Source organism: Neofelis nebulosa, chromosome 14 (genome assembly GCF_028018385.1).
Source record: "Neofelis nebulosa isolate mNeoNeb1 chromosome 14, mNeoNeb1.pri, whole genome shotgun sequence".
NCBI lineage: Eukaryota > Metazoa > Chordata > Mammalia > Carnivora > Felidae > Neofelis > Neofelis nebulosa.
The window spans coordinates 43,319,044-43,337,644 of NC_080795.1; the positions used below are offsets into that span (position 1 = coordinate 43,319,044).

An 18,601-nucleotide genomic window follows, 5' to 3' on the forward strand; every position below is an offset into this window, starting at 1 on the left:
GGAGGAAGTGAGCTTTGACGTGCAAATGTCTGTGCCAGGATTTAAAATTTCTGGTCTTTATGTCTGCTACATGCTTTAGAATGAAGACTAAGAGTTAAATTTGTATCAGTGAACCCTGTTCTTCAATGGAAAATTTAGGGGAAATATTTAAGTTTTCATGTAAGTAGTATATTCAGTCTTTAGAAGAAAAAGTGATACAGTTAAAAATCAGTGAGAGTTTCAGTCCCTAAATCTTACTCTTCTTTCATTGCACTTTCTTTTCATTGTGTTCCTTTCCGCTTCACTTAATCTATTCATTCTGCTATTTCTATCATAGCCTGAGACATTTTTAAACAATAATATTCTAGGAAAAATATTTAGAAATCGAAGCAAAGGATTTTGTTTTGTTTCCCCAAAATATAAACCTATTATTAGAGAGAAAATAATTCACAGTAGGAGTAAAGTTGGTTTTGCTTTAGTTTGCTTCCAGATTTAAGTAGAAAAGAATGAAAATGACATTATAAAGAATTTTATCTCTTTTTATGAAAAAGATAATCTGTAACTATGGATCATGAAGACAATATATGAAAAGCAAGTCATTTTCAAATAGTGCTCCCAATTTCCTTTGAATATATAACTTTCTGAATTCAAAGTCATGATACAGCATGGGTTTAAAAATAGTTGTTTAAGATTTTGAAGGGTATAATATTTAATATTTTTACAGTTTGAATTCAAGTAAAGGAACAATAACGTCAGCCTTTTGTATATAAAAATAAACAGTATTGTTAGAAAACATACAGTTCAAGTTTAGACATTTCAAATGTCCTGTAATTGTTCAAGAGTGCAGGAGATTTTTTTTTGTCAGATTACTGGTATTTAGGAATTTTATTTTTTTCTAAAACAATTTTTTTTAGCATTTATTTAGTTTTGAGAGACAGAGAGAGACAGAGTGCGAGAGGAGGAAGGGCAGAGAGAGAGGGAGACACAGAATCTGAAGCAGGTTCCCGGCTCTGAGCTATCAGCACTGAGCCCCACATGGGGCTCAAAACCATGAACCATGAGATCATGACCCTAGCCAAGGTTGGATACTTAACCCACTGAGCCACCCAGGTGCCCCTGGAATTTTAAACGGAAGAAAATCTTGAGTGCTTTTGTAAACAAATTGCTTGACTAATGCATCTCTTGTAAGCACGAGTTAGTTTTCCCTCAGTGAAAATTCTAAGGAATAACCAGAAGATAATAGGTAGTGGCTTATTTGAGGATTTTGAGGAACCTCAAATGCTCTCCTTGCCCTGATGTGGAATCTGGGTGAATTCTCTGTGCTGAGGAGACAGGAGGTTGTGAAGATAAGAAAGAAACTTCCCTTCCTTTTTTTCTCCTTCCTCCTTCCCTCCCTTCCTCCCTCCTTTCCTTGCTTCTTTCCTTTTCCTGACTGCATGAGGAATGGGAAAAGTTCTTCATGTCCCCTGTTACAGTACCCTGGGGCATTTTGCTCCATGTGTGTTGGAGCTTCACCAGTAGACCTTCTCAGTCAGACCCTAAGGAATAATTCCTTCCTATCACTGCTGTATCTTCCACCATTTCCCCCCTTTTGTCCAAAGCCCTTTCTATGTCTTTTCTTGGGTTGTTCTTCAGTGCCACTCCCAACTTCTTCACTGCGCATCAGTACCCTTTAAGCCTCAGGTCAAGCATTGTCCTCTTAATCCCCTCCTCCCCTCTGTTCTCACAGCACCTTGTCACTACCCCAGTTACAGTAGTTTGTACATTTTGTCTTCCTCTTTATACTTGGAAGCTCTTTGAGGATGTGGATATTCTCACGCATTTGCATCTCCAGTGCTTAGTAGGTGATCAATAAAGTTTTGTTAAATGAATGGAGAGATGAAGTTATGACCCCAAACAGAATACGGTTTGCAATTAATAAAGAGGCAATGTTTGAGATGAGTAGTACTACTTGTATTTGTTGATCACCATAGAATTATTTTCTCCCTTTGCAGACTATAAAAGAATACTACGGTAGCTTGCTTAATTTTATTTCACTGAAATGACTGTGTAGGGATATTTGTAGTTCTGAACTAGGGCAGACTAATAGCCTTTCAGATCAACAAGATACTCCTAGTGATACCACAGGGTTCACTTGGGTCAGTGACGAACCAATGCTTTGTGGTAGATTAAAATGACGTCCAGTGATGGTATTCACGATTTTATCAAATTCTCTCTTTTGTTGGAAGAAACTATTCATAAGTTTATCACTCATTGTGAAAAATTGTATATTTTGATTTTCCTCAAATTGCCTGTGAGCTACTCGGACCATCCCCTGGTACTAATATAAGATTTGGTGAGTAGGTCTATGTATTTGTGTTATCAAAGTCCTTCTTGATTTCATACACCAAAATATTTCTACTTTTGGCCTATGTCTTTTCAGACTGAGGAGGGCTGATGAGAGAGAGAGAGAGAGAGAGAGAGAGAGAGAGAGAGAGAGAGAGAGCCCACAGGTGGGGGAGGAGCAGAGACAGAGGGAGACACAGAATCCGAAGCAGTCTCCAAGCTCCAAGCTGTCAGCACAGAGCCCGATATGGGGCTCGAACTCACGAACCATGAGATCGTGTGTGACCTGAGCCGAAGTCGGAATCTTAACCAACTGAGCCACCCAGGCGCTCCTACATTGATCATTTTCATTTGAACTGACTCTAGGTCTGGAATAAATTTTTTGAGGTGTGGTGATCACGTATCAGTTAATGTGTGAATTAGGAGAGCATTTCCTCAAGGTGTTCTTGATCATTGGCCTTTATATAGCCTCTGTGTTTCACTATTTTAATTTGTATTTTGAATCTGTATTTCTTGCTAGGAATGTACAAATTATGTATTGGATTCCATTATTTGTTTTTAAAGTTTTATTTATTAATTTGAGAGAGAGTGTGCAAGTAGGGGTGGGGCAGAGAGAGAGGGAGAGAGAGATTCCTGAGCAGGCTTTATGCTGACAGCTTAGGTTCCCCCAACAAAACAGAAAATTTGATAAAATCATGAACGTACAGTCACTGGAAGCTCCAACGTGGGGGTCAATCCTGTGAGCCATGAGCTCATGACCTGATCTGAAATCAAAAGTCAGATGCTTAACTGACTGAGCCACCTAGGCACCCCTGCATGATTTGTTTTTAAATTACATATTATTTACAGTGTTTCTCTTGCATGGAATGTGATATAGTGATATCTTTTTCTATTTTTGTTACCTCTCCAACTATATACTGTTAGTAATAATTATTATTTTCTACTATTTATTAACAAAAACATATCTCAGTTGGGCTAATGTGCCTTCCTAAAAACAACAATAATAAAAGATTCTTGCAGTGCTCTGTTGGAGAGGTATATAATTATGTTCTTTAGCCAAGAATTACATCAGTAATTTTCAGATTATGTTCCAAGGAAAATCAGGTTTAGGATCAACTAATATCTATTTAGTGTTTACTTATGTCAAGTGTTCTTAGGTGATTTCTCATGTAGTTTGTTGTTTTGTGCCTTCAATCTTGTAAATTTTCTAAAGTACTAATATTACAGTCAAGGAACAAACTGATCCATTGAAAGTAACAAATAATTGTCTTTTAAATTAAATTACTTTTAAAAATAAGCATTTATTACATTTGTAGGATTTAAAGACAAAGTATAGTTAAGATATTACGAACAATACTCAAAGATGCTAGTTTCTGTTTTAAAGTAATTACATCATGTTTTCATGTCAAAATTAATTTAAATAATCATATTAGAGAGCAGTTAAGTCTTATTATCAAAATGGCATGTTTTCTATTAATTCAATTGACGTATATGCAAAAAATGTAAAACTAAAAGATTCAGGCACTTATTTTATGAACATATCTTCTGAACAGAATGTGACTGAGGGATGATGTCCCAGTGGTCCCTCCAGGAGGGTTCCCTTCTCTTCCTGTGGAGCCTTTCCTTGGGTCTCTCTTGAGTTGTCATGTCTTCTCCATGGCTTTTCATGATTTCTCTTGTTCTTCTCTATGTTCTAGTGCTATGGTGTTGAGACTATTTGAGTACATATGTTATATTAGAGTTATTTGCTTCTCAGACTGCACTTGAGTGTCCATTGAATTTCTATTATATGTAAATGCATACAGCTTCCTGTAAGAAGACAATTTTTAATCCTCTGGCAAGTCTGTACTAGTTGGTCCAGTTACCTGGTTGATTGTACTTGTTGGTTTATCTGCTATCTGGGAATCACAGCACAGGCCGTTTCTACAAAACAAGCGTATGGACTAGGGATTCCTAAGCTCTCCTGTATCTCCACAAAATTGCCATTATATGATTCTAATCCATTACTAGAATGTATGTATTCTGAAACAGTTAATGTCTATGGGATGCTTAGAGAATTTTTAATGAGAAGTAGATACTTATGGTTAGTGTTAATTGATAAATATGTTATTAGCCTTTCCTTTTTTTTTGCACCAACAACACATTGAAAGAATGTACTTCAAGAATAAGTTGCAATCTGGTGAAATATTTTCATGGTTTAATAAAATTTAGCTTTTAAAAACAAGCATCAGTAATAGTGACTATAGAAACCAAGAACCTATGCATATAAATAGTTCTAATAAAAAGGAAAGCAACAGCAATGTATAGTTTTCATAATTTTTCAAAAAATTTTAAATATGATCACAAGTTTTTATTCCCTCAGCTTCTTTGTATAGGAGGAAAGACAAGACTCTAAGACCTGGAGAGATTAAGGGTTCCTTCATTCCCTAAATGAAAATGTACTGTACCCTATGCTTGCATAGGGGTACAATGATTGAAGGTACAGTGATGAATAATTTACCCTACTTGACTTTGAGAGTAGGAGAGGCAAATCTATAAACAAATATATTAGTTGGTAATATTGTTAATTAGGGAAGAAGCATGAAAAATGGCGCAATTAACTCTGCAGTGGTGTTTGGTGAGACTCCGCACAAGAGGTGATTTTTAAAACATTTTCATTAAAGAATGAGTCTCTGGAGACCTTTACCAGGAGCAGAGGAGTAGGGTGAGGAGAAGGGCCTTGGGGTCAAAGAGAAGGAAAATATGCAGAGATCTAGAGTAATGAAGGGGCCTGGGTGTTGCAAGAACAGTGTCAAGTTCAATGCAGCTAGAGCATTACTGTCCCATATAAATATAAGTATGTAAGTTAAGCATTTCTAATTTCATATTAAAACATAAAAGAAACAGGTGAATAATATTTTATTTAACCTAATAATTATGTTGTTTTTCATACTTAAATATGAAGTATTTGGTTTTAAAGATTAAATCAGGTATATATTTTACCTTAAAAAACATCTCAATTTGGATTAGTCCCCCATTTCAAATGCTCAGTATATCTAGAAGCTTCCCTAAGATGTGTGTGTGTGTGTGTGTGTGTGTGCGTGTGTTTGATAGAGAGAGAGAGAAAGAAAGAGGAAAAAAGGAAGAAGGAAAGAGAGGAAGAGAGAATGAGAAAAAGAAGGAAGACATTTTTGTGCTCCAGAGGGGGAAGTAGATGAGTTTGAAGTGGTTGTTGGAGCCTTATTTTGAAAGGCCTTGTATGCTGGCTGAATTTGAAATTTACCCCTATAATATAGTAGTTCATGACTGCGATTCTCAAATTATCTCTGGTGAAAGACCAGTTTTTAAAATGTCAAATTTATTAGACTTTTGCAAAATACAATAGCAGTGAATTTGAAAAATGAAATAGAAGAGACACACAAAGAGAAGCACCACTTTTTAATCATAGGTTAGACAAAGGTACAATTACTCAGTCAATTGTATATAAAGATGTCTAAATCAGTGCTATCCAATAGAACCTTTTATGATGATGGAAATATTTATCTGTGTTGCCCAATATGGTAGCTGCTAGCCACATGTGGCTATTGAGCATATGAAATGCAGCTAGTATGACTGAAAAGCTAAATATTTTATTTCATTTAAATCAGTTTAAATTGAAATAATCACATGAGGCTATTGGTTACTTTGCTGCACAGCACGGGATGTGTTTGCTCTTAACCTCTGTATTTATTGTAGATTAGTGAAAAACAGCTGTGGACTGGCATTGGCCCTCAAACCATACTTTCAGGCATTTAGAGCATGGACTCTAGAGTGAGAAAGCCTTTGTGTGTCTATGGCAAGTCACTTAATCTCTTACTACCCCAGGATCCTCTTTTATAAAATGAAAGTAATTTTAAGAAATTATCTCATAGAGGGGCACCTGGCTTGTTCTGTCAGAAGAGCACGTGACTCTTGATCCTGGGGTCGTGAATTCAAGCCCCATGTTGTAGAGATTATTTAAGTAAATAAATATTTAAAAAAAGAAATGATTTCATAGAGTTGTTGTGATGGGGTTAGAGAAAGCACCAGGAAAAGATAATATCTGCAGCGGCCTTGATGGACGAGTTCAATAGGCAGATAGGAGAGAGCATATCAGGTACAGGGAACTCTAAAACCCATTTGGATCATACTCTCTTAAGAGGGAGGAGCAGCAGACAGTAGTTTCTGAGCCCTATGACTGCTACACACTGGTAACACTGTTTCTTCCTCTCTTTCCTAGTTGTTTTATTTTAACCTCTTAGCATATTTTAAAAAATGTTTATTTATTTATTTTGAGAGATCACATGAGCAGGTTGGGGAGGGGTGCGGGGAGGAGAGGAGCACAGAGAGAGGAGAGTGAGGATCCCAAGCAGATTTCACCGTGTCAGCACAGAGCCCAGAGCCCCTTGTAGAGATTGAACTCACGAACCCTGAGATCATGACCTGAGACAAAATCAAGAGTTAGACGCTGAATCAACTGAGCCACCCAGGCACCCCAACCTTTTAGCATATTTTAAACTGGATTACTAGGTAACATGTGATTCTGTTGTTTTAATAAATACTGCATATTAAGCCAATCATTGTCTCTGTACTTTTTCATTCCTGAGACTTATGGTGTCTGCATTTGATGATGGAAGTTGGGCAGTGGTTGAGAAGAGAAGGGGACTCCTGTTTGAAAAGTAGTCCCTGGGGGACAGCTGGTTAAGCTTCCCACTTTTGATTTTGGTTTAAGTCATAATTTTATGGTTCGGTTAGTGAGTTTGAGCCCCACTTTGGGCTCTGTGCTGACAGTGCAGAGCCTGCTTGGGATTCTCTCTCTCCTTCTCTCTCTGCCCCTTCCCAGCTCATGCTCTCTCCCTCCCTCTCTCTCTCTCTCTCTCTCTCTCAAAATAAAGAAATAAAGCTTAAAAAAATCTATTATAAAGAAAAGAAAAGCAATTCCTGGGTTATGAGCAGATAGCTGTGAGATTCTTTCCCCCTAAAACATTTTTTTTTTTTTTTAACTTACGTAGATTATTTTAAGAAGAAAACCATCTGGAAAAATCAATGAAGTTCCTTCTCCTCACATTTGTTGGTGTTGTTCACCTTTTATCCCTGAGCTCTGGGAAAACGATATATAAGAATGACATCTCTCAGAGGACTTTTCAAGAAATAAAAGAAGAAATAGCCAGCTATGGAGATGTTGCTAAAGCAATCATCAACCTTGCTGTTTATGGTAAAGCCCAGAACAGATCCTATGAGCGACTGGCACTTCTGGTGGATACTGTTGGACCCAGACCAAGTGGCTCCAAGAGCTTAGAAAAAGCCATCCAAATCATGTACCAGAACCTGCAGGAAGATGGGCTGGAGAATGTCCACTTGGAGCCGGTCAAAATACCCCACTGGGAGAGGGGGGAAGAATCTGCTGTGATGCTGGAGCCAAGGATTCACAAGATGGCTATTTTGGGTCTTGGAAGCAGCATTGGGACTCCCCCAGAAGGTATTCTTTGTCTTTTCAAGTCAATCTGCTGTGTACTTTATAAAACTAACGTCATGTGATTTAGTTGATTATAGTATGCATGATTCGTATTACAATTTAGATGATAAGAAGGAAGATAAAAATCATTTCTCATTCTACTGGCTTAATGAATTCTCTGCTCTTCTATTTGTTGTTCTTCCTTCTTCCTTTCTTCCCTTTCTTCTATTTCTTTCTGAAAGAAAGCTGACTGTGTAGGGTTGCCTTTTAAATGAAGATCTACAACTATTGGTCCACGATATCTATCAGCCCTATCGCTTAACAACTTATAGCTAGTACAATATTAGTTTCATTCTCCAGAGCATGGAGATAAGTGTGCATAGGATAGAAAAACTATAATTTTCTCCAAGCAACCTCAATGTGCAGAAATTTTTAGAATTAATGAATTAGGGGGGCTTCTGGGTGGCTCAAGCAGTTAAGCATCTGACTTCAGCTCAGGTCATGATCTCACAGTTTGTGAGTTCAAGCCCCACATTGGGCTCTGCCCTGGTGATGTGGAACCTCCTTGGGATTCTCTCTCTCACCCTCTCTCTGTGCCCCTTCCCCACTTACGTTCTCTCTCTCTTAAGATAAATAAACTTAAAAATGTTTTTAAAAATTAAAAAAGTGGTGTGCCTGGGTGGCTCAGTCTGTTGAGCATCTGACTTTGGCTCAGGTCATGATCTCATAGTTTGTGGGGTGGGGCCCTGTGTTGGGCTCTGTCCTGCCAGCTCAGAGCCTGGACCCTGCTTCAGATTCTGTGTGTGTGTCTCTCTCTCCCCCTCCTCTGCTCATGTTCTGTTTCTCAAAGATAAAACATTTTTTAAAAAGTTTAAAAATTAAAAAATAAAAAAAAAGAATTAATGAGATAGGGAACAGATTTTTACATATGGAATTGATTTAAGTTAATTATTTTTACAGAACCTGAGGACTCTAATGGAAGGAATTATCCAGGGGAAGTACTGCCTTTACTTATCAGTGCCCTAGCTCAGCTCCAACAGACAGTATAAGTGACTAGATCAGGGATATATAACCAGTCACCAGTGAGCTGTCAGTCAGTCTTGGACCAATCGTGGACTGTTTTCCTGTGGACTGCTCGTGGACTATTCATGTATTCTTGGACTATTTAACTATGGCAGAGGAACTATTTTATAGAAACTAGTTAACATTCTCTAAAAAGTTTATAGAAAGTTTTGACTTTCTCTAATGCCAAAAGAAAGAAAGATCCAGTATAGAAGTAGATGGTCAGGTTAAAAAACAAACAAACATCTTTTCTGAGGTATAATTCACCTACATAATATTCACCCATTTAAAATCTACAATTCAGTGGTTTTTAGTATATTCACAGAATTGTGCAACTACTGCGTGGTCTAATTGTAGAACATTTTCATCACCCTGAAAAGAAACTCCATACTCATTAGCAGTTTCTTTGCCTTCCTCCCTTACCTCCCTCCTAAGCCCAAGGCAATCACTAATTTTCTATCTTTATGGATTTGCCTATTCTGAATATTTCACATGAACATAATAATTCACCATGTAGTCTTTTGTGCTGTTTTTTTTCATGTAGCATGTGTTCCAAATTCATCCATTTAGCATGAATCAGTACTTAATTCATTTTTTGTTGTTGAATAATATTCCATTTTTGAATATACCACATTTTATCTGTTAATTCATCAGTTGGTGGATATTTGTTTGTCTTATCTTTTGGCAATTATGAATAATTCTGCTAAAAACCTTCATGTATAAGTTTTTGTATGGACATAAGTTTCATTTCTCTTGGATATATGCCAAAGAGTGGAATTGCTGGGTCATATAGTAACTCTGTGCTTAACGTTTTGAGGAACTGCCATACTCTTTTCCCAAGTGACTGTACCATTTTACATTTCCATTAATGTATTCTAATTTTCACACATACTTCTCAACACTTGTTATTATCTGTCTTTTTGGTTATGACTATCCTAGTGAGTATAAAGAGATATCTCATTGGGGTTATGATTTCCATTTCCCTAATGATTAATGATGTTGAGCATCTTTCCATGTTCTTATTGGCTAGTTGTGTATCTTTGGAGAAATGTGTATTCAAATCCTTTGCCCAATTTTTAATTATACTATTTGAATTTTTATTATTGAGTTGTAAAAGGTCTTCATATATTCTGGATGCAAGTCCCTTATCAGATGTTTGATTTACTAACATCCTCTCCCATTTTATAGATTCTCTTTTTGCTTTTTTTTTTAATGTTTATTTTTGAGATAGACAGAGGCAGAATGCAAGTGAGTTAGGGGCAGAGAGAGAGGGAGACAGAATCAGAAACAGGCTCCAGGCTCCAAGCTGTCAGCACAGAGCCCGATGTGGGGCTTGAACCCGTGAGCTGTGAGATCATGACCTGCACTGAAGTTGGAGACGCTCAACCAACTGAGCCACCCAGGTGCCCCTCTTTTCACTTTTTTGATGGTAATATTACTGCAGAAAAGTATTTAATTTTTATTTAGCACAACCTATCTAAATTTTTTGTTGTTGCTTGTGCTTTTGGTGTTATATCTAAGAAAGCTTTGCCCCAACCAAGATCACAAAGATTTACTCCTAAATTTTCTTCTAAGAGTTATATAGTTTTAGCTATTACATTTAGGTCTGTGATAGAAAATTTTTATCTATGGTGTCAGGTAGGAGTGCAACTTTATTCTTTTGCATGTGGTCATTCAGTTGTCTCAGCATCATCTATTGAAAAGACTATTCTTTCTATTCTTTCCTTATTGAATTGTGTGTATTACATTAATTGATATTCAGATACTAAACCAGCTTTCCATTCCTGGGATAAATCCCACTTGGTTATGGCATATAATCTTTTTCATATGTTACTGAATTCAGTTTGCTAGTATTATGTCTGGTAGTTTTACATCTATACTCACAAGGGATATTGGTCTGCAGTTTTATTGTTATTATTGTTTTTTGTGATATCTTAACCGGGTTTGGTATCAGGGTAATTCTAGACTCAATTAATTAATTAGAAAATACCACCTGGTCTTTTGTTCTCTGGAAGAGTTTGTGAAAGATTGATGTTAATTCTTTAAGTTTTTTGGTAGAATTCACAAGCCATCTGGTCCTGGGATTTTCTTTGTGGGAATATTATTAATTATTAACTTAATATCATTCCTTGTTATAGATCTATTCATATTTTCTGTTCTTGAGTCAGTTTTAGTAGTTTGTGTGTTTCTAGGAATTTGTTTATTTTATCTAAATGATGTAATTTGTTGGCATGCAGTTATTTGTAGTATTTCCTTAAGTATTAGCATAAATATTTTTAATTTTGTGAGGATAAGGATCTAAATTGTTATTTGGTGTCACTTGTTTTCAGCCTGAATAACTCCCTTTAGTTTTTTAATTTTTTTCCCCCAAAGCAAGTCTGCTAGCAGAAAATTCTCTAACCCTTTATCTATTCTTATTTGTTTATTGAATCTTAATTTTTGAAACATAGTTCTTCTGGATATACGATTCTTGGTTAACAGTTTTTTACTTTCAGTACTTTGAATTTGTCATCCATTGTCCTTTGGTCTCTGCTGTTTCCGATGAGAAGTCAGTTGTTAATGTTATTGGGATTCCCTTATATGTGATTAACCATTTTGCTCTTACTGATTTTGTTTTCATTTGTGGTTTTCATCATTTTGATTCTGATGTATCTAGGTATGGATTTCTTTGCTTTTATCTTGCTTGGAGGTTGTTGAGCTTCATGAATGTGTCAGTTAGTGATTTTCTTCAATTTGAGAAGTTTTCAGCTATTATTTCTATGAATATTTTTCTACCCCTTTTTTGGTCTTCTGGTCCTTCCACTGTCAGTAAGTGGTGGGACACTTAATGGTGTCCCACATTTCCTGGGGTTCTGCTCATTTTTCTTCCCCTTTTTTCCCCCTCTCTTTTTAGGTTGTATAACCTATAACAATCTACCATCAAGTTCACTTATTCTTTCTTCTGCTAGTTTAAATATATTGTTGAGCCCCTTTACTGAATTTTTCTTTTCAGTTATCATAATTTTCAACTCTAGAATTTTTTCCTGTGATTTTTATCTCTTTATTGATATTCTTATTTGCTGAGACAATGTAATCATAACTTCCTTTAATTCTTTTAAGTATGGTTTCCTTGAGGTCCTTGAACATATTTATAAACTCAGCTGCTTTGACGTCTTTTTCTGGTATGTCCTACAACTGGGCCCCCTCAAAAGCAGTATCTATTGCCTTCTTTTTATCCAGTGTATTGGCCACACTTTCCTATTTCTTTTAATGTCTCATCATTTTGTTGTTGTTGTTGTTGTTGTTGTTGTTGTTGTTGTTAAAAACTGAACATTTGAAGTAATGTATTCTAGTAACTCTCAATACTGATTCTTCTCCTTTCTCCTCTCCTGCCCACTGGAGGTTGATGTTAGTTTTCTTGTTTTCTTTGCCATTTATTTGTTTAATGATTTGATTGTACTATGTGAAGTCTATTTCTCCCACAGTGTACAAATTCTGATGCCCTTATGAAGAATGCTTTTATTTTCCCCTTTTTCACTTTTAGTCTGGCTCATTAGGAGTCAGCCCTTGATCCACATAAACTACTTACTAGTGAAATGTTGTGTGTAGATCTCATTAGTTAGTTTTATTTTTACCCTTTATTGTTGGGTGTACACATGGCTTGGGGGCTGTTGTTAAAACTTAAGGAGTTTATGTTTTTGCCCTAAGTTCAGCCATAGCCTAGTAGCTTGGAAGTTCCCTCTACCATCAATCTTGAGAGGGCAGCCTTGGGCATGCACATACTCTTCCAGTCTGCTAGGATGCATATAATTTTATTAAGTCTTGCTTAATAATATTTTCCTCTGTATCAGAATAGCTTGTTTTTCAGCATGTGTTTGGTCCGAGGGTGTGCTTAAGCCTCTTGTGCCAGTGAAGCTTCTGCCCTTTGTTGATGGATCTGTGTGCAGCTTGGGGAATGTTTTCAATCTGACCCATGTCCTGTTTTCATTGTTCCTGAGTAGGAACATGTGCATAGCTTTTCCAGTCACCAGGGTTTACTGTGTGATCCCAGGAGGGCTTTTCTTGGTTGTTTCTTTTCCTGGTTCTGTTAAACTTCTGATTGCTCTGCCATTTTGCTTGGTACCAGCAGTATCATAAAGCTTCTAGCACTCCTTTAATTGTTTTCTACCAAACTCTCCATTGTTTTGAACAACACCCTTAGGCATGGAATTCTCTATGTTCTGCTTCAAATACAATCACTACCCTGGGTAAGAACTGCAAAGCTCTTCCTTTTCTTTGCTTGCCTCTTTTCTGAGAGAACCTCTGTGCTAAAGTAGCACAGGAGTTAGGCACAGTAATAATGGCCTACTTCTTCCAGACTGATATCCTTAGCAGGTGCTAGAAGGGGAGGGTGGTAGCTCCTGGTCTTCTCAGTTTGCCTCTCCCAGTGTGGGACCTCAGCCTATGAATAAGCTGAGACAGACAGTGATGATCAGGGTCCAAGTATTCTTGGTGGCTACGCTTAAGGTAGGATTTCTAACATGTGAGTTGGGGCTGGGTAGAGGAATAGGGCCTCAGCCCTTTTGGAGTGGAGTGCTCATAATAAAGTTTTTGTAACATAATAGAGCTGGGGGTGGGAGAAGGAAGCAGGTCATGGCCCAAACTCTATAGACTCTCATGATTCTAACTCAGATTTAGTAGTTTTTCTTGAATGAATGTTTCTCCATTTGCTTTATGCCCTTAAGACAGTTTTGAGAGACTTTAAGTGATTTTTAAAAAAATAATTTTTCCTATTTAAGTTTTGTAGAGGACAGATCTGCCAAGTTTCTCATTCCACCTTTCTGGAAGTACCATTGGGATAGTCTGTTTTGATTTCTCTGAGACTGCATGAATAGGTGATTTCTGAGATATTAAGGAACCCTTAAACTTGGGTTCTGTGGTGTCAGCCAGGTGTTTTGTTCAGTTGCCTCTGTTATACACTAATCTGTATTAGGCACCAGACTTTACATATATATATATACATATGTATATGCACATGCATATATGTACATATATGTGTGTATATATGCACACAAACACAACACGCATGTAGATCTATTTCTATCTATCTATCTATCTATCTATCTATCTATCTAAATAGTCTGTATAACTTTTTTTCCTTTTTAAGTTTTCTAAACTACGTTAAAAGACATAGCTATTTTTTTCTTTTTTACAGATGAGAAAACCAGAGGTGAGGTAGTTAGCCCAAGGTTACACAACTAGTGAGAGGCCAACTGTCAAACTCCAAAGTCTGTGCTTTTAGTTACTAGACTATATCGCCTCATATACAAATACTTGTATGTTATCTTCATTTATAAGTTTTCCCTTTTTAGTCGTCTGACTGAAGCAGATCTGTCTCAAAAGTTGCTGATACCCATACTGTGACAGAATATATTGGTGTCTGCACCTTCTTTTTGGACATGTTTCTCATTCCTGTTTCTTTCCTATCCTCATTTCTCATTCTATAGCTGGGCCTGATCTTCCCTGGCTATCTGCCTGGTATTGAAAACTAAGCCAAGTTACTGATTGCTCCTGGGGCTTTCAAAACCCAGGGGAAGTGAGTTTTACTCACTAGAATCTATTGTGGTGTTCCAAGACTCACTTTCACCCCACTCCTTATTCCATGGGGCTCAAAGTAGATAAACAGTTGTCTGGCAACTGGGCTATTTTCAGCTCTGAGGACACTGGAGAGTTAGGCTGAACCAGGTAAGGAGAAATTCCCACAGGAGATAGAGTGAAGTCAGCATAAAGGGACCTCTGTATGCAGGTAGTGTAGTACAGAGCTCATCTCTTAGGAAACCCATGTTATGTCCTTGGTTCAGCCACCTACTAGTTGTGTGACTTTGGTCCAGTCTTTTGATCGTTTTGGATCTTAATTTTATCATCTGTAAAATGAGAGATGTCTGACATTTGAATCTGTAAGGTTTCTTCCAGATTGAAAAGATTGTGATTTTTATGAGAATCCACAAGGGATGAGTGAAGCTGGAGTTCACGAGAGCAGGGGTTCTCCCAGGCATATGCTCTGAAACAGATTTCTTACATAACCAGTGATGATTTTCTTTAACTGTTCAATCTTAGAGTTGAGTATGACAGTGTGTGTTAATGTATTTGTGTGTCAGGCTAAGGCTCTGTGAATTATCTGTGGAGAGTTGGAAGGAGACAGATATGCAAGGAGGCCAAGTAAGACAAGATGCTGAGCGAAACTTAGAAGTGAGACAGGAGAAAGTATAATTTCAAATCAATCCTGAGAGAACATAGCAGACATCAGATTTAAATGGACTGAGTGAAAGAATGAGAACCAGCAGCCAAATCCAAGAGAGGCTGATATATGGGCAAGAAAGCGGAACTTGGGCAGAATGTTGTTGCCCCTCCTCAGTACACATAATTCTGTGGGTCTCATTATATAGTCTCTGAACCCCAAATAGCAGATTATTTAGTACTTATTAGTTCTCTATGGAGACTGACATCTCTGTAGAGGTACTGGGCTTTCCCAGAATACTATATGTTGCAAATTGTGTTGGGAGCTCCTGAAAAACCAGACTGAATTTTGTCCATCTCTCTATCCTCGGCACCTAGCACCGTACTCAGCGCTTATTCGTTATTCTTTCAGTGTTTGAGGAACAGTGAATTATTTTAGGTAGATCTTTCCTTAGACTATTAGTGACTTTTAATAATAAAAAATAGTGCTTCCTTCTACTCACTGATGTTGTTGACCCATTGTAATTTGCTTCGTAATTGTTTTCTGATTATAAAATCAATCTTGCTCATTACAGAAAACATGTACATAAATATAAAAATAATAAAAATCATCTGTGATCTTTTCTCTCAAAGTATTTCTAGTGTTTTTATTTTTCTCTCTAATTTTTCCATATGCATATATATTTTTGTTTTATAAATTTGAGATGAAACTATATATATTTGTGTCCTTTTATGTCATATATCATAGACATTTACCACATTTAATAAATATCCTTTGAAATAAATGTTAATGGTTATAAAACACAAATATACAATAATTAACATGAATAAAACCGTTATTGGAATCTCTGTTATTTCCTTTTTCCTTTTTTTCTACTGTTTCATATAACATAGCTATACAAATCCTTTAATACAGATAGATTTTTAAAGGAGAAATTTTTATATTTTTTATGAATATCAGAAAGAGAGGAATGATTGGGATATTCTAGGGAGTCTTAAAAGGATGGCAAAAAATAGCTTTGAAACTGCTCCTATAGATACAAAAAATGCAAATAAAATTCTTAGAAACCATTTTTTTGTCCAAATATTTTAAATTATGTGAAATGTTAATATAATAGAATTTATATAACATTATATATAATATAAATTATTTATAATACAGTGTATAAATAGTCTATTTAATTATTCAAAATGTTAATATAAATATTGATATTTTAAGCTCTTGATATATTTGTTACATTGTTTTCCAGAAGGATTATGCACATCTACTGTCTTGTCAGCAGTGTATCTTAATATTCTAATTCCTGTGCATTCATATGCATTGGGTTTTTTTTTTCTAATCTTTGCCATTGTGATGGGCTTACAAAGATATTTCACTGTTATTTTATTTTGCATTTCTTTGCTTATTGGTGAGACTAATATTTTAATATACTTATTGTTACTTGTATTTTTCTTCTTCAGATTATCTGTGAATATCCCCTGCCCACTTTCTATTGGTACTTCAGTGATTTTCTAATTGATGTATAGGAACTCTTTACATAGTAAATATTTAAATTCTTTGTCACCTGATTCAAATTGATTTTTTTAAGCTATTGATATGGTTTGTATTGATTCATTATCTCCTTTTTCATGTTTTCTTAAGAGTTTACTTATTTCTCATATATGAAGAGGGCTAGCTGGCCCTGGAGTGCATTAAAAGATTGTAAAGCAACAAAGTTGACTAATTTATTCTCCCTCTGTCCTATCATAGTGCTCTAAGATACAGTTCTTTAGCTCAGTTTACACAGCCTTTGGAACATTAACATCATGGTTTGCAGATTGGTGGGAACTTGATCTAGAAATGGCACTTACAAACTTAAGAATCCAGTCTGTCTGGCCTTAGATTTTGAGCTGAGTGCCCTGATTGGTACTTCTGCTGGGTCATGTCAAACTATGTGTACCTCATGACTTTTCTTCATAGAAATGATTTAGGAGTGGGAGGAAGAGAGGTAGAAATAGCACTAAACTGGGCTTAATGTGTAGAATTGACTGACAGTTAATGTTTAGTTGTGGAACCACTCTACCTGGTTTAAATTTAAAGTACACATGGGTATATTTTAGGATTTTAAGGTTTTTTTTCCCGCTAATTATTGGGAAATCTCATAATGCAGACTTTAACTTGAACTTTTCAGGAATGAATTTGAGAACCATTCTGTAGAAACAAACTACCAAGACTGCTATTGCTTTTCTTAGATTGAGCAATGGCTTTTATCAGAAAGTTGCTGTAGAAAATCCAGACAGTGCCACAATTGTGCTTGCCTTGGAAATAGTAGAAGCAGTAGAAAGAAGTCTTCACCCAGTTCTGCTTTCCAGATCTTGTTCAGGTGCATAGAGTTGGTGACACTTCAATTACTTCTAGAACCCTAGCTGTAGGAAGAAATTTAGTTTGTAGGTTTTTAGTCTTTATATACAATAAAGACACATTTATTTATTTTTATTTTTTAAAATTTATTGTCAAGTTAGCTAACATACAGTGTAGTCTTGGCTTCAGGAGTAGATTCCTGTGATTCATCACTTACGTATAACACCCAGTGCTCATCACAAGTGCCCTCCTCAATACCCATCACCTACCTCCTCCACCCCTTCCACTCCCCACCCCTATCAACCCTCAGTTTGTGCTCTATGTTTAAGAGTCTCTTATGGTTTGCCTCCCTCTGTTTGTAACTTATTTTTCCTTCCCTTCCACTATGGTCTTCTGTTAAGTTTCTCAAATTCCACGTATGAGTGAAATCATATGATATCTGTCTTTCTCTGACTGACTAATTTCACTTAGCATAATACCCTCCAGTTCCATCCACGTAGTCGCAAATGGCAAGATTTCATTCTTTTTGATTGCCGAGTAATACTCCATTGTATATATATACCACATCTTCTTTATCCATTCATCAGTTGATGGAAATTTGGGCTCTTTCCATAATTTGACTATTGTTGATAGTGCTGCTGTAAACATTGGGGTACATGTGCCCCTATGAATCAGCAGTCCTGTATCATTTGGATAAATTCCCAGTAGTGGTATTGCTGGGTTGTAGGGTAATTCTATATTTAATTTTTTGAGGAACCTCCACACTGTTTTCCAGAATGGCTACATCCCCACCAACAGTACAAAAGGATTCCCCTTTCTTCACATCTTCGCCAACACCTGTTGTTTCCTGAGTTGTCACTTTCAGCCACTGTGATCAGTGTGAGGTGGTATCTCAGTGTGGTTTTGATTTGTATTTCCCTGATGATGAGTGATGTTGAGCATCTTTTCATGTGTCTGTTTGCCATCTGGATGTCTTATTTGAAGAAGTGTCTGTGTATTCATGTCTTCTACCCATTTCTTCACTGGATTATTTGTTTTGGGGGGTGTTGAATTTGGTGAGTTCTCTATAGATTTTTTGATGCTAACCCTTTATCTGCTATTTCATTTGCAAATATCTTTTCCCATTCCATCAATTGCCTTTTAGGTTTGTTGATTGTTTCCTTTGCTGTGCAGAAGCTTTTAATCTTGACGAGGTCCCAATAGTTTATTTTTGCTTTTATTTCCCTTGCCTTCAGATACATGTCAAG

The 18,601-nt window shown here is 36.4% G+C and overlaps 1 protein-coding gene across 9 annotated transcripts in view; it reads left to right on the top strand.

The window, feature by feature from the left end:
* The window catches only part of CPQ (carboxypeptidase Q), a 558,393-nt gene that overhangs the window by 100,081 nt on the left and 439,711 nt on the right, over window positions 1-18,601 (top strand). For all 9 annotated transcript variants that reach the window (XM_058698647.1, XM_058698646.1, XM_058698649.1 and 6 more), the window contains exon 2: window positions 7,314-7,780. In XM_058698647.1, the coding sequence (XP_058554630.1) occupies window positions 7,348-7,780 (433 nt within the window). In that variant the 5' untranslated portion in view covers window positions 7,314-7,347. The remainder of the gene's footprint in view (window positions 1-7,313; window positions 7,781-18,601) is intronic.